The 25,624-nt window shown below is 41.4% G+C and overlaps 1 protein-coding gene across 7 annotated transcripts in view; it reads right to left on the bottom strand.

Moving 5' to 3' along the window:
* Window positions 1-25,624, bottom strand: part of nlgn1 (neuroligin 1) — a 324,543-nt gene that overhangs the window by 239,211 nt on the left and 59,708 nt on the right. The window contains exons 3-4 of one of the 7 annotated variants that reach the window (XM_030049464.1): window positions 18,708-18,726; window positions 6,627-6,637 (exon numbers count right to left, since the gene is read on the bottom strand). The exons of 5 other annotated variants lie outside the window; for them this stretch is intronic. In XM_030049464.1, coding sequence (XP_029905324.1) covers window positions 6,627-6,637; window positions 18,708-18,726 — 30 coding nt within the window. Of the gene's footprint in view, window positions 1-6,626; window positions 6,638-14,527; window positions 14,574-18,707; window positions 18,727-22,339; window positions 22,358-25,624 lie in introns of all 7 variants that reach the window. One more of the 7 variants, XM_030049462.1, reaches the window with a different exon arrangement.

Here is a 25,624-nt window from a genome sequence, read left to right as displayed (position 1 = left end):
TGAAAACAAATGCAAGTGCAAATTATATACATAACTCTAACTACAGAATGTATCAAGTAGGAGTGTTTGCATGAAAATGGAGTCCAGCATTAAAGGGCCAATAAGTGAAGTTTTTAATCCCCCGTAGCACAAAATGACTTGAAATAAGACTTACTGATCAATAACAGTGAGTCAGCAATAAACAAAACTCCCACCCGGGACAAAATGCAAAATTACCAAGAAGTTCAGCGCGCTGCTCAGGGTCACTGTGTTTTTACAGGACAAAAATCATTTTTCTTAATCATTTTTTCTCATCCTGATTGTTCCTACTGGTGGATTTGTGTCTGCTTAAGAAGATGGGTACAGTCTATTTCTTTAGTAAAAATAAGAGTCAAGTGATTTGTCTGGGGTTTCCTTGCCCTTACATCCCTTGTTGGAGGCTATAAACTAAACTTGGTTCTTGACAGCAAGAGCAGGAGACATTACCAAAGCAAAGCAGGAAACAGCCCAGAGGTACATTTTACATCCGTTTCTTTCTCACTTGTCCTCTTTATTTAAAAAAAAAAAAAAAAAAATGTGTTGGGCAGAGGAGGGAGGGGATAATGATGCAAAAATAAATGGAGAAATGGCTCGAGTTGGAGACGGAGAGATTTCTTTGTTGTCACAAAAAAATAAAATAAATAAAATAAAGGAGAGAAACATAAAGGAACAAAACAAACCAGAACTTCAAGAACAGCTCGGAAAGCGTGGCGTTGATTTAGGCTCGGCTGCTTTTCTCATCTCCTCTCTCACAGTTTTGGGGTTGTGATGTCAACTTTTTGTTGTTAATTATTATTATTATTATTATTTAAAAATATTTAAATTTTTATTTCAGTTGTTTAGTCAAGCGATTCCTCCTTGGTTTTATGATATAACTGTGGGAGACAGGGTTAGACTAGGATTTGTTTTACCTCAGAACTTTTTGCTTCCTCCTGTTTGTGTTTCATTGTTCTCTTATGTGATTGGTTGCTCATTAATTAGATCCAGATGGACTCGTTCTAATTACTTGGAGAAATTCTTATACTAAGTTATAAATAAATAAAGTTATTATAAGGGGCTACAGAAATGAGCAAACAAGAACTTGAACACATCCCTCAAATGGTCTTTGTTAATTAGCATAACTAACATAACACAGCTGCATGTGTATATGAATTGATAGAAAATTGCTATACATTATGTATGCCTTCATACTACACAATTTGACTGAAATGGACAAGAAGTTGCTTTGTCTTGTGCAAAATTAATTTAAAAAATGGTAAGAACTGAGATTCTGGTATGCTCTCAATTAAAACATAGTGCACTACTAACAAGGAATTATAATGCACTGTGCTTAGTATCAAACATAATGTTTACTGATGTATTATGTGAGTTATGAAATATTATAGACATAAGTACAAGGATGTTGGATGTTGAATTATTTTACGATAACTATCACTCAGCTTTACTACTTTTCCTCAAGAAAATGTTTAAATTGTTATTTTTGATATTTTAATACATTATTTTACTCGGCTCTGTGACTTACACTGCTATGTAAGTCATTCTTCCATTTCATGACATTACTAAGATATTTTTTTAGTAGTATATTTTTGTCACATAATCAAACTCATTAAGTTACAGGTAATCATGATACCTGTTATCAACTCCTTGGGACATTTATGGACTTTTGCTGAAATGGATGGACTCTTGTGTTGTTGCCTGGAGTTTTTGGGTTCCTCGTGTTTGCTCGGCTTTTCTTTTGTTCTATTTCTGTGAGTTTGCACCTCATGTCTTCCTGCTGTATTACTCTCTTCCTGCCCAGCTTGTTTATCCCTTCAAGTTGGCTCTGTGTCGGTCTCGTCTGCTCTGCCCTGCCACACCCTCGCTGTCTCGCCAATCCTTGTGTTTCCCTCCAGAGTCCTGTGCCCTCCCGCTCCATCTGTGTCTCATTCTGCTGATTAGTCCTCCGTATTTATTTACCTGCGTGTTTCCCAGTGTTCCTCATAAGTTTGTTGTCAAAGCAGCTGTTTATGTTCCTCGAGTTTAGCTCGTTGTGTTTGAACCCTGCCAGTGACCTCAGTCTGGCAAGAGAGAGTTATTTTCTTCAGTTCCTGTTCCCTGTTCCTGTTGTTTCTGTATTTGGGTCCACCCGCCTGCATCACCTGTGACAGTTCAACATGCAACTCGACTATTGCTGCACTGCACAACCTTTAAAGAACACTGCCAAAAGCACCCTTCAGTTGTTATGTTGAAATTTCAAAGAAATGCACAAACAGAACTATGAAAAAAAAAGCCATTTCATCCCTAATGTACATTCTGATGCCAAATAAGATCAGAAAATATGATGAATTACGATGATGCCCCTAAATGCTTTGCAGTTGTGACCCAACCTGCTGTCACCAACAGAATCACTAATATTAATGTTACTATGCAAATCAGAGTGCAACATGAAAACATGACAGTGATGTTTAGCTGATATCAACTACAATGTCACAGTATGGTATGGCATTATCTAAATCCAAAGTGTATTTGATGCACCAGTGGGGAAGAGATCATTTCAAACACAGCAAAGAAATTAATCGTGTCTATTTAATTACACTGAGACAGCCAAGTTAAGTAACTCAATCAGCTGATTTAAGAGCTGCAGACTTACAATATGGCCGGCAGAGGTGGTTATCCACATGTGGAAACACAAGGCAGAAGAGGAGAGGCAGGTTTTAATGCTACATATGCAGATGTAGCTGGTTGTGGTGCTACATACCTAAACAATCCCAAAATGCATCATTGTTGATCAGGATATGCAATAATCCTGCTGCATCCTGTTAAAATGCATTACATAAAGATTAGGGAGACTACACAAAGGGAAACCGCAAACACTGAGGCTTCAGACGTTATTTGTATCGGTAATTTATGATCTGTTCAGTGATGTATTCATTACATCGCTATTGACTTGGCACATTTTCACTTCAAAAAAAAAAAAAAAAAAAAAAAAATCCCACATCTCTAATCATCAAAGTGTTGTCTCAGTGAAAGGGATGGTTGTAGCCGTGGCTTCCCTCCCTGTCAGCTGCGTCACCCACTGGCACTTTCTGAAGACAACTCATCTCAAGTGATGTGTGCAAAGCAACGACTTTGTTCAGAAAACTGTGTCCCACACCCAATTAGCTGTTGTTGAAGTGTGAAGCACCTGTGAAATGAATCTAAGTGTTTGCAATTCTTCCTATTATTCAGTCGGTAACGTTAGTGTGGAGCCATAATTCCTCTGTGTAATTATAGGTGCGCTGGCTGAATGCCAAGCCTTTCTCATCTATCATCAGATACACACCGCAGGCTTGGCAGCACCAGCCATCCGTCTTTCCACCAAAACCAAAGAAAGGGGAAAAAAAAAAGTTTGTCATGGAGTTGCGTTTCACACACACACACACACACACGAATGCACACACACTATTATCAGCCCCTCCCTCGCTTTCTCCTTCCTTTCCACCTTCTTTCTACCCCAGAGAGTTTGACTGTTATGCTTTTTAAAGGCTGATGCTGATATTTTCAGAAGCTGCCAATAGCTGACATCTAGCTCTGACATTCAATACATTAAATTTTCCCCATTTTCATTCCAAAGAAATACAAATATCACAGGAATCCAGTGAAGAATCCATTTTGTTCCTATCAGGGTGGACAGTCCGCCAGGCCACTTCCATAAGGTGGAGACTGTCCTCTGGCAAAAAACAGCTCTATACTGCGTTTATACAAAAACGTATTATAACTTATGTGTACGCGTTAAAGTTTAAAGCGACCTCTAGTGGTCCTGTGAATGATGACATGGCATCAGGAGGTTGGTGAGGTGGCAGACGGGTCACTCAACACACTTTGCCTTTCACTTTGCCAACCCGAGTTCAAATCCAAGCCTGAGCAGTGGTTGTTTTTAGGTCGTTGTCGTTAGCGACCTAAAATTAGTCAGCTCAGGTTTCAACACCTTAACCCTGATCCTTTCCTAACCTTAACCAAGACGACACACCTCTCTCGAACCATATTTTTAGTGGCTAGGTCACTCAGGAAACAGTCCATTGGGTTGTGTTAGTTGAAACAAAGGACCGATGTGTTTATATGGGTTGCAGGACTTGTTGCTCCATAATATTACACATGGATGAAACTGACTGGCCCATATTTGAATTTTAATCCAAGGCCAATGTCGGCATACCGATACATCAGTCTAATCTGGCTGCCTCCTCCTTCCTGGCTGCCACTCCCTCTCTCCTCTGTGACTAATGGTTGGTGTCGTTCATCCCTGCGGTTTGGGTAGAAAATACTACAGCACAGCACAAAGCTGAATCAATGCCCTCTGTTTGCATATCAGTCAATAGCATCAGCAGCCAGGCCTGGCTAATTGATCTCCTCCTCCTTTCAAACTGGCTCAGGGCTAAATGAGCACAGCCACTTAAAGCAACAATCCCAAATCAATGAAATAACACTTTCAAAATATAATCTGTTTTAAGATTACTGACTGCGTGCTTGGAATTGCAATCGACAGCATAATCCACTGAATTACTGAGACGGGCTAATGTAATCTGGTTACGGTTCTGTTGCTTATCGCTTCCAAAATGTACCGAGCATGACTCTAATAAGAAATTAACAAACTCACTGGAAGAATGTTGTTAACCCTCCATTACTAACAAATGATTTTGTTTTACAGTCATTACTCTCACTTGGCAAGACTTTTCTCCACAACACTGTGTCAGCATGGCAGAAAGAGCTGGCAGGAGACATTATTATGGTGTGATGACCGGAAAAATCACTCAAGGTTGTAAGTATTTCTTAAATCAGTGAGAACCGTAGCGAGGCGGGGCTTCGGGCAAAGCAACATCGCCGTACCAAATCAAAAGTTTTGGTGGTGGAACTTAGAGACTAGAAGAGACTGAAGCAAATATGAACAGATTATTCCCAAAGATTTAAGTTCATTTAATTACATGTAACCACTAACTGACCATCTCTTCAAATACTGGTACATTAATTCTAGCTTTTTTTTTTTTTTTTTTTTTTTTTTTTTGAGTAGCCTATATCAACTCAGAAATCTGCTATTTTCACAAGAGTTTGACTTGAAGATTAAAATATTTTTTCTCCGTCAAAGATTAGATTTCCTCCAGTGTCACAAATCCTTTCCACATGTGTAGTCACATATTATCAGCTCTTACTATCTGAGGCTCAACCAAACATGTTTAAAACCAGCTGTAACAGGTGGGCAATTCATCTTAGACTCAGTTACCATGGTTTTTATTGACAGGACACAGACAGGTAGGGTTTTAATGCACTCCTCTGTTGCCCTTGCACTAAAGTTGCTGGGCTCCAGTCGCAGGAGCAACAGGTGTTTTTCTGGGGATTTGTCATATTTTAGGTTAACTTGACAGGAGACAGCTGGAGTAAGGGGTCAGCTAACCTTGACTGTCACCTTTAAACTTCTTGATTTTGCAGAGATTTGCTTTGTAAGAATTTTTACTCATCCATAAACCAGCTAGGAATGCCAGTTTGACCCACGCTGACTGTTGTAGTAGTAGTAGCAGTTTATTTGTCCCCGTAGGGAAATTGGGTCGCAGCAGATCCCACGTGGCATTACAAGATAAATAAATAACAATAAAACATCATAAATAACAATACATCAAACAAGACAAAACATTCATCATACACAGAGCATAGTAGTCACATCTTCATGTACAGATATAGGGCGGGTTGGAATAAATTATGAAACTTCTACAGACCAGCTGAGCAAGCTTAGGTCAAGAGCTGTGTTCGCTGTTAAGGAGTTTAATAGCCTGAGGCACAAAGGAGAATTTTGCTCAGTTTTTTGTGAACAGAGGGGGACGGTATCGTCGCCCAGAAGGCAGCAAGTCAAACATGTAGGCAAGAGGGTGCCTTTGGTCACCAGTAATATTACTTGCTTTCCAAGCTTGGCAAAGTACTGCCCAACAGTTTGCTGCATAGTGATATGATTTGTCTGACTCTCTTTTTTTGTGCCTCTGTGGCATTGCCAAACCAGCAGATGATAGCAAAAGAGAGGATACTTTCAATAAAAGAACAATAAAACATTCGGAGCACACTGCTACTGATGAAAGGTCAATAGTTTCTTAAGGAGGAACATTCTCTGTTGAGACTTGGTGCAAATTTGATCAGTCCACATGTCCCACTTGAGCTTATTATCAAGCACAACGCCAAGGTTGTGGCGTCATTATTGAAGTTAAGAGGTGAAATTGGCCGGCCAGGTAGCCCAGATGTGAGTGGAATCACACAGGTAAAAAAAAAAAAAAAAAAAAAAAAGTCTCCTTATTGCAATCAATTATTGGATGAATAAAGTCACAAGGGGAAAAACTTTTCAACAGGGGGACCAAACCACAGCAACACAGGGTCAAGTCAATAAGTTGTGGCCCTGTCACCTCAACTCATCCTCCCTCTGCTTTCTCATTTGCCTTCCCTTCTCCTGCGTTCCCTCTTACACTCCTCCTGCAGAATCACACACTCAAACAAATTCTGCTCAACTGCAGCATGATGAATCAACTTCAAACTGTTACTGAGAACAAAAGAAGAAAAGCTGAGGGAGCAGGGAAGAGACAAGAAGACAGAGTGCGGTATCGGTTAAAGTAAACAACCCTTAGATTGTCTAGATTTAGACGTTAATGGTTTTGCTGTTGTCTGTCACACCAAAACAAACTACCGGTAACTTTGCCGCCTGGAAATAGTTTTTAATTAACTTTCTGATGTTGTGTTGTGATGCATTTTGATTTGTCATTTCAAAGCATCCGTGCAGGTTCTTATTTGATTCACTGTGTTTCTATTCCAGTCCTAAACACACAGAGAAAATATTCACATCAATTCTTCAAGCTCGAGTCGGACAGTAATTTCTTCACTGGGAGATAAATAAACAACAAACACAATAATAAAGTTCTCTACTTAGTCTGAAGCTTGGTTACTCTTTATAGCAATATTGGTGAAAATATATTTTAGCCTAGTAATATCTCATGTCTCATTCCAGTATTTTAAAGCGAGCATCCCCTGACTACCAAGCATAAAATTAAGTTAAACTGATACAAGGCCATCTCTAATAGCTCATTTCCACTATAAAGAGCCGTGCCGTGAAGGGCCGTGCTGGGCTGAGCCGCGGCACCGGCCGGCGTCAGGTGGGCCGGCCATGGCACCGGCCAGTACCGCGCCCACCTGGTCAGGTGTGGGCGTGGTACTGGCTCAGGTGAGCGGCCGGTGCCGCGGCTGACCCGCCTGACGCCATCATCATCATCTTCACAGATGCTCTGCCATCTGCGCTTAGTGGTCACATTTCCATTTCCATTTGTAAGAAAAATGTAAACTAGGCTACACCACAGAAAAACCCAACAAAAAAACTCAGCAAGCAAATCAGTTTCTTCCATAATCTCTCCAGAAACTAATGTTTGTAAATAATAGCCTACTGGCTGATGGTTTAATGGTTGACACTTGTCACTTGTCAGTTTGTAGCAGCCTGGTTAATTGAGATTCTAATGGACCAATCACGAAGGAGATCATATTTAGGCCCGCCTCCACGGTCCCATTCTAATCGGGCCAGCACCAGATGTCAAACCGGGCTGAAATCTTTCACGGTTGGTTCCCGGAACCAAGCGGGCTGGTGTAGTGGGAATGAATGCGGAATCGTGAATTTCACGGCATGGCACGGCACGGTACTGTAGTGGAAAAACGCTATAACACAGGCTGAACCTGGGCTGGGATTAGGAATGTGCTGACATGCTTTTTCAGTGTCTATACTGTTTTCCCTTCTGCTTTATTTGTCAGTAGAGAGAGACAGGAAAGGCCGAGTAGAGAGGGAGGGCGCGACATGCAGCACATGGCTCAGGTTGGAGTCAAAACCAGATCGCTGCTGCTGTAGAGCACCAACAGGGTCCTTTACCTTGGACCACGGGTTTGGGGCCACAGGAGAAAATAACTGATATAAAATCCTTCTTTTTCCAAGCAGTTGGAAAGTAAAGGCTGCTGTGTGCCAAAATGAAGAAAACACAGACAGTTGGCATTTATCTCTGACATGATACTCTGGGATTTTGGTGTCAGAGGTTAATCTTGAGGATTGCCAATGCCAATTTTCTGTTTTGTTTCAGCACAATGCCACATCCCTACTAAAAATCTATAAAAGAACATAACCATACAGTATATAATATAGTCCAACAATAGCACGAACAAAATGTGGATGACAGATGGCCTAACCATAGGAATGAACAGAATTAACAATCACTGATTGTTGCAAATTGTGTCAAACGAGCCCGGCATGGTAATCAGATGTGACTGGCTGAGTCAGTAAGTAAAAAAAACTCAATAAACACACCCTTACAGAGGCAAAGTTGTTCTTAAATATTTAAACCACCACTCACACCGCTACTAGCATTATACTGCCTGGCACATGAGCACCCATGAATTATTATGGATTGATAATAAAAGGGTTATTAAATATTTGCTTTTTTCATTAGCTGGGAGGTTTTGTGGTTTTGAGGTTTTATAGAAGCAGTAAGCCGAACAAAGCTGTGCTTTACTCCACTTTAGTGTTGATCGCCACCTCTTTAACTTTTCTGGAATCGCTGTAAAGCTTTGCCTCTTGTAGCTTACTAATTTAATCAACCCAAGAGCGACTGTACTGCGCTGAACAACGACTGATAAGACAGCGTGTGATCCCGTGTCAAAAGAACTTCAATGAGCAATTACACACTCATTCAAACCCTGTGATGTAGTGGTAAATAAAAAAGGAGGGCAAACTATGACCTCTAATTGGTGATGATCACAAAGCAAAACAGCAATAAACACCAATAAAAACAAAAATCAATTATACTTTTAAAGGGAAATGAATGCTGCTCTCAAAGACCCTTGAAAAATCGGTGCCATCACAGAGAGTAAACTCGATCCTGTGAATGAAATCCTCCGAATGATGGTGAGTAAAGGAAGTTTAGGCTCGTTGATCCCCTCCATGTCCAAAAAAATAGACTTTTTTTGGCTTCATCTCTCCACACTGACTGTGTGTGAGAGGGAAAGGAAATGACAAAGAGAGTTAGAGAGCGAGAGCATGAGGAATAGACATTCACAAAGCAGTAAAATAACTATGGCACTGTTTCCCCTGCCGGCTCCACGTCGAGGCAGTTTGTTGTTTGCTTTGCCTCTTTACTAATATGTACTCTGAACGGTCCCCGAATAGACAAACTCTGAAGAGACCGATAAAAAGGTATTTGGAACAGGAAGGTAAGAGTGAGAGGTGTGTGGAGGAGAGAAATTGACAGAAAAGAGGCGAGACAGAAAGATAAAGAGAGCGAATGGGGGAAAGGCAGCCGAAATGAGAAAGAGAGGGAGGAGAGACTGAGGGCGAGGGAGTGAATAACAAGGAGGACACGGCGGAGTGAGGTGAGAGGGACTGTGAGGAGAAAACAGAGAGAGACAAAACGGCAACATGAGCAAACAATGCTGCTCCTTCACTTAATAGAAAGCTTCTCACCATGTGGCTTTTTGTGCCACTCACTGTAATACTCTTACACCATATTCATAAGAAGTAAAAAAAAAAAAAAAAAAAGTCATGTATCATCTAGCCATAGAGAAGTCATAGAACATTATGAACCAGGAGAAGGGAAAATACAGGGGCACTGCCTGTATCTCCCCTTCTCTGGTGTTAAAAAAAAAAAAAAAACAGCTGAGGAGTTTGCACTGAGTTGCAGGATAAAACAGGTTTTTCAAAGGTTTTGAGTCACTGCCACCTCAAGAGGTCCTTGATCATACAGTCATAACTGTGCACAAAAAATATTATACTTATAGACCCAGGAGCATGTGGACAGATACACACAGATATACACACATGGACAGAAAAAAAAAAGTGTTTTCCCTGCTGTTATAAGATTTTTGTGAAGTTGACTGAACTGCAAATATGGAAAAATAAAAAGGTTTTCATAAGCAGCACTCGAGCTGAAAAAATCAACCTAATAAAAACATTTGGCCCGTCAGTCTGTATAGTAGATGTGTAGCCTTAACACAAATGCAACCAAGTTAAATATGAACTTGCAATGTCCAAAAAGCAAAATGTTTTTCCACGTTTGCAACCGTTTTGGCAGCTCTGCCTGGTAGCTCTGTTTTCGTTCCCGGAAAGTGAGAGAGAATGAGAGAGAGAGAGAGAGAGAGAGAGAGAGAGAGCAGTGGTGGGCGGGCGAGCTAGAGAGTGAATGAAGAGAGGGAGCAGCTGCAGCGAGAACAAATGGTTTTCAAAGGTTTTGAATCATCAAAGCTACAAAAGGTTCTTGATCATAAATACATATATATATATATATATATATATATATATTAGGCTGATAGACCCAGCAGTATGTGACATTAGCTGTTAGCAGATACACACACAGATACACACACACACTTCCAAATGCAAGATCCTCTCTAGGCTGCCCCCTGGTGGATAACGAAAAACAGTGCACATTTATTCACCAAATGCAATATTTACGTATTTTCCATTTAAGTTATGGGAACCCTCGCCCTAAAGTGAAAGTGAAATTGGATTGAATTGTTGGTTTTGTTTAAGTAACTTAAATCACAAAAAATCGTCTATTAAACAGTTATTCTGATAAACGTGTATAACTGACTCCGGGCTTTAATTACGCACCTGATATATTACACTGTGAAGTTAATTCTTCATTATCATTGATGTTCATTGAGAGCTTCATGGAGTGTATAATTCCCATTAAATCCATTACAACTGTAGATAAATATCACGATGACAACTGCAAATGGATCAGCTGTCCTGAGTAATTTTGATCTGCTAGCTTCCTCTACAGCATGTTGTACCTCTTTTTTTTTTTTTTTTTTTTTAATGGCTTGCAAATAAATGGTCGTTAATGATTAACTCTGGTTTCATCTTTCTCTCTCTCTCTCTCTCTATCTCTCTGTCGCTGTACTCCCCTCTCTCACTATGTCTACTTCCTGATGACCTGAGAAGCAGTGGCCAATGAAAGACAAAAGGTAAAATGGGTATGGATTTTTCTCACGCGGCCGGCCATCCCTGAGATGATTAAGTAGTTCATCAGGCAGAAATATAGAATTCTTCCCGGCGTGCCCATCGACCTGTCCTATAGATACATTAAAATGCCGGCAGGAAATCGTTGCCGAACGCACCGCACTACGGATCAACTGCAACCGACTCCGGCTCGATTGATCACCATTGCATCTTCGTGTGTGTGGTGTGTGTCTGTGTGTGTGTGGAATACGGATGTCCCAAGTGGCTCACTCCTTGTCTAACGCACAGACACACACACACACGCATCACCAGTGCTTGGGAGTCAATCACTGTGTAATTAAACAAGCAGTTGAACTACATTCTGCAGTTGCTTTTAAATACAGCAACTACCAACTCCTGTGTTTGTGGCTACGGCGGAAAATTAAAGGCGTATTTCGTGTTAATGGAAGATTTGCTGACTCTAGTTTCTTCATTCCAACTGAAAAAGCTTCACTGACATCCTAAGCAGTGGTAGCTTTTTGTTGTTTTTGCTTTTTGTTTTGCAGTCTTGTGGTTTTGCACTCATGACAGTGCAGATGCAGGTTATGCTCCTTGTCCCAAAGTAGTTTGAATTCCTCTTTCTGAGTAACTTTGGTTGACAAAACTGCATTTCTCCTCAATAAATCTTTGCAGCAGGAATGTAAAAAGTATTTTCTAAGTACTCCATATTCTGTTGGCTAGTATACACCCTAGCAATGCATCACATTTGATGCTATGCAAGTAACAGCTTATTCTGGAAGCAACGAGTACCTACAGCTGTCAGATAAATGTAGTGGAGTAAACAGTTAAAGATTTCCCTCTGAAATGTAGTGCATTGAAACTATAATGTCGAACTAAATGGAAATATCTGAGTAAAGTAGCACTTCAACCCTGTACTCAAGAGCAGTAGCCTATGTTGTTACTTTATTCCTTTGCTGTAGTTTTTCATCCAGTGTGAAGTGGCTTGTAAAACTCGACTTTTAAAGCGGCTTTTCCACCGCGCGCTGCGACGCCTGAGTTCACAGTCAGTCACTCAGACCCTCGTGCACCTTATCCTGCACCCGTCCACCATTAGCACTGAAATCTCCCTGAAACTATGCAGCAATAGTACCATATGCCAGCCGGAGTACAAGTACAAGTGCTGCACTGTAAAAATCTCCTTTGTAATATGTCACGTCATTTCAGTGTTTAAATCTTGTTTTTCTTCAAACAAGGTAAAAAAAAAAAAAAAAATATTTGCAAGTTATCTGCAGGCAATCCTAAGAACTTTTGAAAATCCATTTCAATGCCATTTGATAATCAAATTAAGACATGGACAACAGAAACAAAGCTGTCAAAACAAGTTTATTTCCGATTGAACATTTAAGATTTGAAATGAGAAATAGGTAAAATAAGACAAATTAATTATTCAGGGGCATGCGGTCCAACTATGCTGTCAATTAGAGATATATATAGCAGCACCGTCCCTCTGAATTTTGTATTAATTAAGAGTGGATTGGCAATGGTAAGAGTTATGTCGTTGTTTTCTAAAAAATAAGCCTTCTAATAACTCTAATCAGACATTTTAACATTTGTAACAAGTGTAAATTTACATAATTGAGGACTTTTTCAGACTTTATAAGGACAGGCTGGTATCTCAGCCTGCTCTGCTAGTGTCAGTTTGTGTCACTGCAAAAACACTGACAGAGCTGGCTTTAATTACCGCCAAATATCCTTCTATTCTTCATTTTTGTAATCACCAATCGTCACTGTAATCATCTAATCAGCATTACCATTTCCCTGCAGTGTTTGCGTACGATCGCATATGTTGGGATGTACTGTAATCCGCTCGTGCCGTATTTTTTTTTTTTTTTCCGGCTATGGATTAAGTTATTCATAACAACGAATTCAATTTTACTGGATTAAATGAAGAGGGAGGAGGGGAGGATGGTGATGGAGCAACGGAGGAGAGAAAGAGTGAGGGAAAGAGTCGAATGGTGGCTGAGGTGGTGCACGCATTGAGTCCCTGAGAGATCTGAACAGCTCGTTATGCTTATACACACACACACACACACACACACACACACACACACACACACACACAGTGAAAGACAGAGAGAGGGAGAGAGACTGTCCTACAGGTAATTTTGCAGTTGCCATGGAAGCCATCTCAGTAAGCCCACGCTCTCACTTTCTGAAGATCATTAGCTGTGCACCAGAACTGTATGGATAACCAGGATGTCTAATTCTGCCCTTCTCTCTATATATCTCTGTATCCATACACAAGTTGTTTCTTTTTACCAGGTCACACACAACCACGACATATTGGAAGCAACAGCCCATTGTCTTATTCACAGTGCGATGCTGATATTATCTTGTTTTGCGGTGTGGCGGTCGCAGTGTCCAGACTCTGCCTCGTCATTTCTCCCTCTGTTTGAAGGTGGCAGCGGTGTGGTTTATATCTGCTGGTAAAACACCTTTCCATTTATCTGGCTTAGGAGGCGGTCTCTTCATGTACACCCACAGCACTTGCTCAGGGGCACTGTGGCAGGATTGCACATTGGTGGCTCCAGATGGCAGCATGCTTGTGAACTGTGAGGACTTCAACACCCACAAACCCTGGAGGGTGACGCCACTGCAGTTTCAAGGCACCCAGGTTTTGCAGTTTTGCAGTTTTCCTAAACACACCAAAACATATTATGTGTGTATGTGTGTGTGTGTGTGTGTGTGTGTGTGTGTGTGTGTGTGTGTGTGAGTGTGTGTATCCTTGAGGCTTAATAAACATGTTGAAAACATTTTCTGCCTTAAAAGACACTTGTAAAGCCTTATTTTGCAATATATTCATAGTTATCCTCCTTACATCAGTGTGTATGCTGATGTGCACTATGGCGCCACCTCTGGTCACAAACTACAATGTCTACCTTTAAAGTTTCCATGAAAAGACCTCACATGACTTCGTCCTGTAAAACAGAGTGTCCTAAATAGTGACAGCACCCTGAACTAGTGAGTGTAAATTAACATTTCAAAAAAAAAAAAAAAAAAAAAAAAAGCCTCACAAATCCTCCCTCATCCACCTATCCCTTCAAATAAAACTGTGTTTCTCTCCCAAACTGTCAAAATCATGTTGAGTTAGTACAAGATTTGGATTTATACTGGTCAATGATCCCTATTTCCTGCCCAAACATCCTGTTTCAACAGGAAATGCATCAAATCACAAAAAGTAAGAGCCAATGTCATGGGGTCTTTAAAAGACACTGTGGGATTTCACTCTTAGATTTGAATTAATGGCCTCCTGTGTGGGCAGATTTCCCACCAGTGACCAACCTGACACCAGAAGTGAATATGGGAAAATAAGTCAAATCTACCACTCTGTGTTTTGGTATATTTTTGCATGAGGATCTTGCCCTGTGAAACTTTAAAGTCGGCATGAAATGCACTCCCTTAATGCATCAAACCTCTGATATCCTTTTGATATCATTTTGCATGATCACCCCCCATGTTATGTCCTGCCCCAACATCCTATTATTACAAGAAATACACTGAATCGGGGATATTTCTTCTTTGCCTTTCAATGGTGTCTTTAAACCTTGAGTACAGCAAGAGGAACATGAATAATATAATCAAGCCTATCCATAATATTGTAAAAGAGAGAGAAAAAGCAGAGAAATATGCATTCTATTATTTTCTGTGACAATTTACTGGTGCTCATAAGGCATGAAGGCAGCCATTCAGTCCATTTGTGCAATATGCACTTACTTCTCTTTTCTTCCTTTCTTCCCTCTCCTCCCTCCTTCCTCATCCCTACCGATGTGATGATTTGACTTCCTCCCTCTCTTATATCTCAATAAGCATACAGTAGATTGCTCCGGTGAGTAAGCACTGTCTAACATTCCTTGACCTCTCCTCAGACAGAAAGGCTGAATCTCAGGCAACTTAATTTAAGGCTCCCTCCCCGCGGAGCTGAAGGGCGATGTCAAACTTAGTCAGTGTCTGCGCACTCTCCTATCTCATCTCCATTCCATCTACTGTAGCCTGCATAGTAATCAGTACAGTGCAAAAAGACAGACTGACTGATCATAACATTCTAATTACGACAACCTTCAACGCAGCGCTGTCTTTGTTCAGCCAGTTTGTGAGATTGACAATTCCATCAATCTAATTATAGGTGCGTTGTCGTGTCTCCGGCGTGCAAAAATATTGTCACAATGTCAAACCCACCTTCAAATATTTATTCACTGGCGAGGTCGAGAACGTGTTTAAGTTTATCGCCAAGGCTCCGCTCAGACGATGGACGCTGCCGGCTGGTTTAGTAGGCATTCTGAGTTTTAAGATGTAGAGCATTTTTACACCTGGCAGGGGGGTCATGTGATCATCCCTGTCTGTCCATCTGTGTGTCAGCAGGTTAACTCAGGGTGGACTTGCATGAAACTTGGTGGGACGACTGGTCATGGGCCAACAAGATTTGCATTACCTTTTCAAAGCTCCACTTTCAATTTCATGACTTGAGTCCTTTCGAAAGCTCAGTTTCCAAAAACAGCCATGTACAATTACCTCCACCAATCACAGACTCAATCAAAATGAGCCTCCCCTGTGCAGCAAGTGTAACCACACCCCTCCCAGTGATTTCAATCTAATTTTTCAATTAAATCATTGGTTTACCTGGTAAAACGGGCATAACAAATAATTGCAAATGACTGGAAAAAACAATCCACGGCCTGATTAAAGCTGCATGTGATCACTGAGGTTGATGGAATAATCAAACAAATCCATGTACCCAAAAAAAAAAAAAAAAAAAAAAAAAGAAAGCACTTCCAAAGGACCTGGGACAAAAATCACAAATACTGCAGGACAGTGGAAGCACATTGCTCAAGCTCTTTAGATGTCAAAAATAGCAAAGAGAGCATGATACTATTATGTTACTTGTTACAGCCTTTACTGAGAGACGGGGAAGATGAGCAGCAAAAACCAGCAGCTTTTCTGCTTTTAAAAAGAAATATAACATCAAAACCGCCAGTCTCCGCTTTACAAAGTGGAATGTGAATTCCCACGGTGGATATTCAGCACAGCCTGTTTCTAAGACATACGATATACATGGCGACAGCACTGTTAACGTGCCACGCCGTGTGCTATTCATGCTTTTCATGTTCGATGCAACATGAATAACATGTTGCATGGAGGGATGTCAGCTTTGTAAATCAGTGTTGGAGAGACGGCCCAGTTCAATCATGCATGGCGGCATAGACGAGGAAACACAAGACACTGTGGGCGTCTGTTAAACTCGGCACATGTAAATGACTTCTTCAGATTCCCTCCGTGCATTTCCTGTGACGATCCTTTGCTGCACACACACACACACACACACAACGGGACACATCGTGATTGCTCGGTTGGGGACTGTTGTCAAATTGCTTTTACCAGCGTTCCAGTTTTTTAGAGCCCAATCAGCAGCGCCGCACAGCTGAGTCCAATTCCTCCTGGTTTCATCCTATTTAACATCACTGGCATATGTTTGCTGGGGTGCTGATGTAGTTCTTGATTTACATCTGGAAATCGGTCCAACTGCTGGGAGTTTTGCGAGTTGCAGACGTGGGACGTATCATACCATAATGTTAATGTGGGAAATTTTGTGGGAAATGGGGGTAGTTGTGATTTTTGGATATACTGGCATTGGAAGTGGTCACGTTTAAGGATGCTGAATCACTTTAGTCTACATGTGTCAGTCCTTGACTGTCCAAACACTGGTAGAAAATTTTACTACACTGCAAAAAAAAAAAAAAAATCTCTATCATAAGTAATTTAATCTCATATTCAGTGTTTAAAATCTGGTAAATAAATATTTGATGGCAAAAAAAATCTCAAGGGAAACAATGAATATATTGAAAATTTTCTTTTAAATACATTAAAAAAAAGGCTGTTTGCGGCTGTAATCCTAAAAACTTGGCATTAGCCTACAAAATCTCATTTTGTTGCACACATACAGTATTTTTTTTTTTTTTTTTTAACTCCCTTGCTGCGTTTCATTAGCGGCTCAACTCGCCCTCCTTCACTTCCCCTCGGCACTCGCTCTTGGGGAAATCCCTGCCACCATCATAAGCCTCACTCCATTTGTCTGAAAATCCAAAGTGAACTTGGTGGGATCGACCCACGGAGGGCTAAGGGAGCGAGTCGACAACCACTGTCACTCCAGAGGTGAACACTAACCACAATGCATTGCAGTTATCCATTATCTCTTTATATACAATCGACTTGTGGAAGGGGAAAAAAAGATATAAGTGTAAGCAAACAAACCAATATCCATGTAATTGCAGTAGCCTAATACTACAGAAACCAAATTGCCACATGACTTGGTGTATACCTCACCTTTGCACATTAATAATAATAATATGGTAATACTGATGATAAAAATATAATGATCAGAAAACAGAATTTCGGCGTGACTTTCTGGAGTCAGCAGGTGTTTCTACCTGTAAAAACGGCAAAACATGGCTGACTGATACAAGGTCAAGTGCGTTCCATTTAACCCCTTTCCCCGCTCCGCTCTTTTCCCGCTCACTTCCCCCTCTGATCTGCGACTGCATGGCCTTCGCCTGACACCTGTTGTTCCGAATCACCGAGGGCCGAGGGGAAGTTAACGAGGAGAAATGAAACAGCTAATGAAATGTTTTCCCTAAGCATGATGCGTGTGCAGTGTGAGCTGTGAGATCCTGCTGGGTCAGACAGGTGGAGTCAACACTCCCTTTCATGGTGAAGCCGTGGGAGGAAGATCTTATTAAGAGGAGGCAGAATGATGAGAACATGTAACTGGTCAGCCCTGAGGCTTAATGAGGCTATCCGCTCCGACCAGAACACACACACACACACACACACACACACACACACACAGCTCTGAGCTAAAGACAAGAGACACAGGCGAATAAAATGAAGCCTAGATTCCTATTAAATACTAATCTACACCAAGACTATCTCTTCTTCTTCTCTCTCACTCTCCCTCTCTCTCTCTATATATATATTGCACTGCCCTCTCTTTCCTCTTTCACCATCTTATTTTGCTCTCTCCCTCTTTCACATACACACACACACACACACACACACACACACTTCATACTTCTCCCATCACACCTTAAGCCCTCCAAGGCCTCAGGAATTACAGCACAGCCCTCTTTTCTCCAGCCCCTAATCTGAACTTTTAATAAAGCACTAAGCAGTGCATTAGACTTCATCCACACTATTAGGCATTCTCAGTGAATATCGTGTGTTATTCAGCCTCTCAATTCGTCAGTCTGCCTCCTCATACTGGACGTCTTTGATGAAGAAGAAGAAGGGGAAGAAGAAGGAGATATTACGGAAAACCATAATCATTTTTAATGCTTTATCAGCACAAACCTTAAGACAATGCTGCTTATAGGAAGGGAGGGTGTGTGTGGGCGCCCATGTGTGTGTCTGTCTTTTTATAGGGCTATGTCTGTGTGTGTGTGCCCGTGTGTGTGTGTGTTAGTATTAATTAACTGAAACTGTGTGTGCTTTAACTAATGTTGGAAAGGACAGAGTGTGAGGTTTTATTTTAAAAGCACACAGAGATAAAAGTGTGAGAGGAGGAGAAGAGAGAGGAGAGAATGACAGAGAAACGATGACAGAGGGACAAAGAGGAAAGAGAGGGAGAGAGAGAGTGGGAGAGAGAGAGAGATAAAATCTTTTAGCAACAAGGGCCGTAGTCTAACACCCCCCATCCTCCTTAGTGACTCAGTCACCACGGCAACAGAGCAGAGGGTAAATCGCCATGGCGATTGCCCTAGGACGTGTCATGCATGGGAATGCTGAGTCCCTGCTGCCACCACCATGTGGAACATTCACACACACACACACACACACACACACACACACACACACAGGCACACAGCAGTATTATGGAACATGAACAGCTCTCTCCCCAATCTCTGAAACCCAAACACCCAAAAACAATAATCTGAGTCTGTGATGCCATGAAGAATATTAATCATAAAGTTTGTGGCATTCGTGTCCATACATGAACACATGCAGGACGCGACACAACAAACATGACTTGGCTGCTGGTGTTTGCCTCTCAATCATTCCCACCTTCTCTGCCTGCCTGCAGTCAGACTTGTGACTGCGTCATTTTCCCTGATAGCTCGCTCTACCCGCTGATGCCATCAAAGGGAAAACAACATTTTTGTATTTAAATGCTAATGTCTCTTTAAGGCTGCACGAGGTGAACTTTGCACGATGGCGGCTCCAAGTTACAGCACGAGGCAAATAATTGATTTTTGAAGACTTCATTACCCACAAATGCTGTAAAGAGATGTCAGTACAGTTTAAGTCTCATTTTCAGTGTGGAGGTGGTGAAGCAATTCAGCTGCTGTGGGTGAATCCTGCTTTTTCTGCACTGACAGCTCCCTTACTGCAGTTTAAAGACAGTTTGGATTTCACTGCTCAGTTTCTTTTTTGTCTGCATTAGTGACCTTACCAACTCCAAAGTACTGTTCATGTATAGCATCCGTTTCGAGGGGATGGGACGCTCTTTGCTGCAGCCCTACTTGATTTAGGAGATTTAAGATATCACGGTGGATTTTTACATCGCAATCTCACTTTGGCCAGATACATGTGATGACTCAATTAAGCCTTAATATAATACATGAGAGAGTGAGAGTGCTTTGCTGATCTACGACCAAGCAACGTGCAGCATAGTATGACCTTGACGGTGTTGTGATTACACCACAGTTTCATTATTAATTCATTCATTATTGACTCTTTATGATTATCTGCTGAGAAAAATGATTCTGCAGATAAACACAGCTGCATCTACACGATGTTGTTACAATGTATCAGCTGCTACATTTTGATGGGTCAGCTGTTACTTTAATCAGTTTTTGTATCAGCTATTGAAGGTAAACGAGGCAGAGTTATACATACACAGAAATGTGGTCAGAGGGCGAGGACAGTGCGTCATACCAGATCTGCATTGGTGCCACTCATACTGAAGTTAATGGCACGGGCAGGGAAAATCCATATAAACCACCTATAGTGTCTGAACTTTGACAGGACAGAGATTTAGGTATATTAAAAAAAACATTTTACATAATACAGAATGGCATTTTTTATCCAGTGTGCATGTCAGCTGTCCCTGCCATTGGCCTCAAAACATCGGGAGCCTGTGCAGAAGCTGCAAATGGCCTACAGCATAAAGCCAAGCTCTAGCTAACGCCACGGCATGATCACTGCATTTACATGCATTTTAGTAATCGGGTCATCCACCTCGTACGGTCACACTCCTCAAATGCCATGCGAACGAGAAAGCCGGTTTCCATAATCGGGGTGAGGGATTAAGAGAAATCAGTGTAAGGCAGCTAGATTTCTCCTGGAGAAGCCAGATGGTTGTGCTGATTTCCGAATGGCTTTTTAGATGTATGCATGGGCAAGGGGAGTGACACATAAACGCAATAAATACATCGCCTGGGAAAGTAAAAGCTCACTACTCCACATCCAATAAAGAATCCTCATGTCAGTATTATGGCTGATAAAAATATAAAGAAATGGGAGAACACATCCACCAACCCCCGTTGGGCCGTTCTCACAAGACACCGGCTGCTGGCTGAGGAGAGAACCTGATTACTGGGGAGTGGAGGATTTTGTGTAATCAGAGTAAGGCACTGTATGTTAATGCATTATGATTACTCACAATAATCTGATTTCTTGTGTAGAGCATTGACTTGAGGTTGAAAAGCAGTTCCAGAACATGTCCAAAGGGGGAGTTTTCTCCGAAATCCTTCCAAGGGCAAAACTAATCACCATTCAGGCTGTTTATCTATAAGAATCTGATCGATAGCACTCTTTAGTTCACTTCATTTGCCATACAGCCGTCTCTAAAGGCACCGTCTATCGATTATGCACCTCAAATATACAAGGACGGTCTCCTTGAATTGACGGCACACGCTGAATTTTATTAGCAGCGCTCCTTGGCATGGATTACCTCAAGGCTTGATGTAGAGGGAACCCATGCTAATGAGCAATGGCAGCAGATTTAATGAGGATTAATACATGAAGAGTTTAGTTCCAACTTGAAGTACCCACTGCCTGAGAAAAGTGACATCCACTCTGACAAAATGATCGCTGCCATTAAAGTGGAGCAGAGCATTAGTGGAGCTGTAAGCTACCTTGGGGTCTTTAAAACACATTTGAGTGATGTTATCTCCCCTGTTTTTTGATTACTGAGCAATAAGCTGCAGGGAACCTTTTTTCCTACTTTTTTTTTCTCTCCCCAACAAAACTGATATATAAAAGTTTGAGGTGAAACCCTTGATATACTCGTGTTGCATGGCATTAAATGATATTTCCTCTTTTTGGCAAGATGGAGAGGACACGGTATTACAAAACCGAGAAGCTGAATCTTTTCTCACTATGTGGCCATGAGATTATATGAGGAATCCATAACGAGTTCCATCACATTCACTGCGGGTCACATATTAAACTTTTTAACCTTCACACCTCAATGGCACACTTCACTTTTTTTTTTTTATCTATCTTTTCACTAGTAATTGTCACTGGCCAACCTTTTAATGTAACTTTTAATTCATACTCCTCATTTTACTACTTTAATGTGTTCCTGATATATATTTTATACATTCACCATTTACGGCACATGCATGGGTGTCTTTTACATAAGCTATGAGAAGGGGTCCTCTTATGTGAGTTTGTACAGGTGCAAATGTCTTTGTGTGAGCCATGAACCCTGCCAAAGACAAATTTCTGTTGTCCCTCGCATCGAGAGGCGATAAAGCTTTGAATCTAGACTCATGAAAAGGGCCGGTGTTGACTTGGAGGTTGCATTTTTGGAGGACGGCGAAGAATGTGAGAAACATACATTTGTACTCCATCGGCTCCTGTGATAACCTCATCTTTGTGCAATACTGAATAATTGCAATTCCAACGTTTTCCTCAGATAAGGAACGGCTTGGCTTGAAAAGAGAAAATGAAAGGCGCTGCTTACCATTCAGTTCATGTTCATCTGCATCAGCAGGTCGACAGCAGCCACTTCTTTGTTTCTGGGGGTTAAGAGCCAGCGCTTCGATCTGTAGCTCCCTAATTTCAAGAATCTACACATTTCTATGGGCAGCAATGCGAGAACTATAAGTCAAATCAACTCTTTTCATGCTATTGCATATTCTCTTGCCACACTATCTGCACTTTTGTCACACATTTCAGCCCTTCTTCCCACACTTGCCAACCAATTGAATGGCATTTCATTAGACGGGGCACCCAGTGGTCTGACCTGTACCAGCAGGGCTCTGATACAGGTCAGGCCAGCGCTGCGTTTCATTAGCGGTTCAATTCGCCCACGTTGACTTCCCCTCGACCCTTGGGGGAATCCCAGTGTCCCTCTATTCATCTGAAAAACTGATATGAACTCGGTGAGATCAACCCTCAGAGGGCTGCAGGAGCGAGTCAACAACCACTCCGGAGGTTATTTCCTGATGCAGCATCGACGTGTAGGGACAAATAACATGTGTAAGTAAACAAACACCCATATAATCACAGTAATCCTATAGAAATTCAATCAAACCGTCGCATTACTTATTGTCGTATACCTCGTCGTTGTATATCTATAATTTTCAAATGCAAGAAAAAGTGCAGGCAAAACTAAAAAATAAACCAAGGTATCACAAACATCTGTAGAAAATGTAACAAATTTGTTAAATAACATCACAGCCAAGCCACCAAGCTAGCAGAGAAGGCTCAACTACTCCTTCAATCAATATGTCTTTTTTTTCAATTTGCATAAAAATGAAAGGGCCACAAGGTTATTTTCTGATGTTTTTTGCTATTTCATAGAGCGCTGTGACATCCAAACATGTTTTTCTTCAGCTAGCTGCCCTCGCCGACCTGAAGAAAACTCCTCTGCCAACGCGATGACATCGGTTATTGCTGTGAATGTGCCGGTGGGAACCGCCTGGAACTTCTCCCACTTGCCATGAACCAAAGGCCAGCGCTGATTCCCTTTCTATTATTGGTACAGGGCTAAGAAAGTTTCTATGTGAGATTTTTTTTTTTTTTATGTAAAAAATCCTCCATCAGCTTTAATCAGAAAGAAGGGCTGCTAATTAATATGCGACAGATTCACACTGTTTGCCCAAATTAGATTCTGGACTCGGTGTGATCACTGGTGGCAAATCCTCCGCACACAGAAGTGACAAATCAAAACCGGGGAGGAATTGAAGAGTGTCTCCTCCACAGCGGAGAGTGAGCGCTCTGTCCAGAGGAAGCTGGACTCACTGAGGACGGCGGGACCTGCTCACCACCTCCACCTCACCACACACTAAGACGCCAAGGTCACACCCTGTTTGTGCAATTACACTGCGTGCCGCTTGTGTCCCAGGAAGGACGGCGAGTCTAATTGAGTTTGGCTTAGCTTTCATGTCCTCATAGCTGAGGATCAATGAAACCTGCGAACGTTTGCAAAAATAAAAGAAAAAGAAGAAAGACATGAGGACTGGGGCCCATGCAGAGGTGGGGAGGATTAAACAGAAAGACGGGGAGGAAAGTGGAAAAAGGTTATGAGATGAAAAAAATGAGAGAGGATGTGGTGTCCCTCAGGGTTTAGCGATACGCCGGCTTGTTCCTTAGGTGGATCTATATTCTGGGACTGCCAAGAGGATCTTAAAGAGTAAACTAGCAGGTCAGTACGCTTTCTCCATCGCTCTCTACTTTATTTTTTCTTTCTCTCTCTCTTATACATGCATGTATTCACAACAAGGGAGAGGGGAAAAGAGGTGAGAAGAGGACTGTCAGATTGAGGACAGGAGAGGGGACAGAGAGGTGAGAAGAGAAGGGAATGGAAGGAAAAGAAAGAAAATGAATGGAGATAAGAGAAATGAGAGGGGAGGGAGGATAGGACTGAATGCCAGGAAGAAGAAGAGAAGAGGAGGCAGGAGGAAAAGACGGATGAGGAGAAAAGAGTCGAGCACAGATGTCACGTGGTCCTCCAGCAAAGTCCCACCAGACTTTGCTCCAGTTATTTCTCCCATTGAAATTCACAATAATCAGAATATAAGAATGTCACACTTTTAGGGCTTGAACTGGTCCAACCAATTACGAGATGAATCATGACCTTATAAAAATTTATTTATAGGAGGAAAAAAAAATCAAAGTTACAAGACAGTATTATTGCAGAATTAATAAAGCTTATAAGGAGTGAGCTACATGTCCCATAAAACATTGTTTTTTTGCATCTAAAGAAACATTTTAATATTTAGTTACTGATTTTTGATTTATTGCACACAGATAAAACACTTTATTGTATATTAATTGTTCTAGTTCTAGTTGGCAGTTTCATAGTTTCTGACTTTTTTTGTGTATGTAAGTTTGCTTGTGGCCAGTCAAGGTAGCAACAGTCACCCCCAGTTCAAACCATACATTTTCATTATGGTTAACATCTCCATGGTAACAGCAACATCTTTGATCTGTGGAGTCTGTGGCTGTGTTGTGGGTAACGTGCCACCTAAACAGCACTTACAGAATGAACCACAGTTTCTTAAAAACAAAGTTGAAAATTAGACAGAATTAACACCTTCTGCCAAAGCACCATTTCACATTCTCATTGCTAATGTTAAGTCATCTTTGCACGGTGAATACATAACATTTAAAAAAAAAAAAAAAAAAAAAAAAAACTGCCAATGGTGAGAAGTGAATCAAATTTTGCCTTCCGAAACCAGACGGTTGTGCTTGATGTCCATGATATGTTTCTAGGCAACACATCCACTGCTGTCCTGCTGCTTTTGTCTTTCCACTGCTGGCAGAAAGGGACCTTGGAAGTGCCTCCCAAATCTGCCAATTCTGAATAAAAAATAGGCTTTTTTCCTCTTCATAGTCAATTTCATTTCAAGGACAGTGAGTTACATAGTAGATTTTGTTGATATAGACTATATGCATTTGATCTGTTCATTTGGTTTGGGATTATCAACCAGATGAGTATCTTTGCGATGAAGGAAGCAGCGACCAGGAATACAAACACAACTGCAAACATGGGCCGACTGTATACGGTCAATACAATGAGAGAAGAAGAGGAAGATGAAAGAGGAAGAAAGCAGGGAAAATGACACAAAAGAGGAGAGGAAATGGGAGGAGAGAGAGAAAAGGACAAAAACAACAAAAAAAGAGGACATTAGAGGAAAGAGGAGGGAAGAGAAGAAGAAGAGAGAAAAAGCAGAAGAAACTGTAGACAGGAGAGGTGAGAGGAGTAAAAATAAGGAGGAGAAATAAGAGGAGGAGGAAAGCAAAGAAGATAGGACAGGAAATGAGAGAGAAGAGGACAGTAGAGGAGATGTGAGGAGAGAGAAGATGAGGGGGAAAGTGCAGGTGGAGGGCGTAAGAGGAGGAGTGAATTATAAGGAAAGCAGAGGAGAGAGCGGCAGAGGGAGAGAGGAGGGGTGAGGAGGTCAAGGGATATAGTGCACAGGGAGAGGCAGGGAGCTGGGCATTTACTTTTAAAAGCTTTAGATGGCCCAACTGCAGGCATCAAAGGGATTGGCAAAGAAAAATCCTGGAGATGTACACTGGCTGTGCCATTCAACTGGATATGAAGCACAACACATCATGTACACGGAGCTATTAGGCTGACCCTGCCAA

The sequence above is a fragment of the Myripristis murdjan genome, chromosome 4 (assembly GCF_902150065.1).
Source record: "Myripristis murdjan chromosome 4, fMyrMur1.1, whole genome shotgun sequence".
NCBI lineage: Eukaryota > Metazoa > Chordata > Actinopteri > Holocentriformes > Holocentridae > Myripristis > Myripristis murdjan.
Note: the sequence above shows the minus strand (reverse complement) of the source record. Positions and strands in the feature narration are given on the sequence as shown.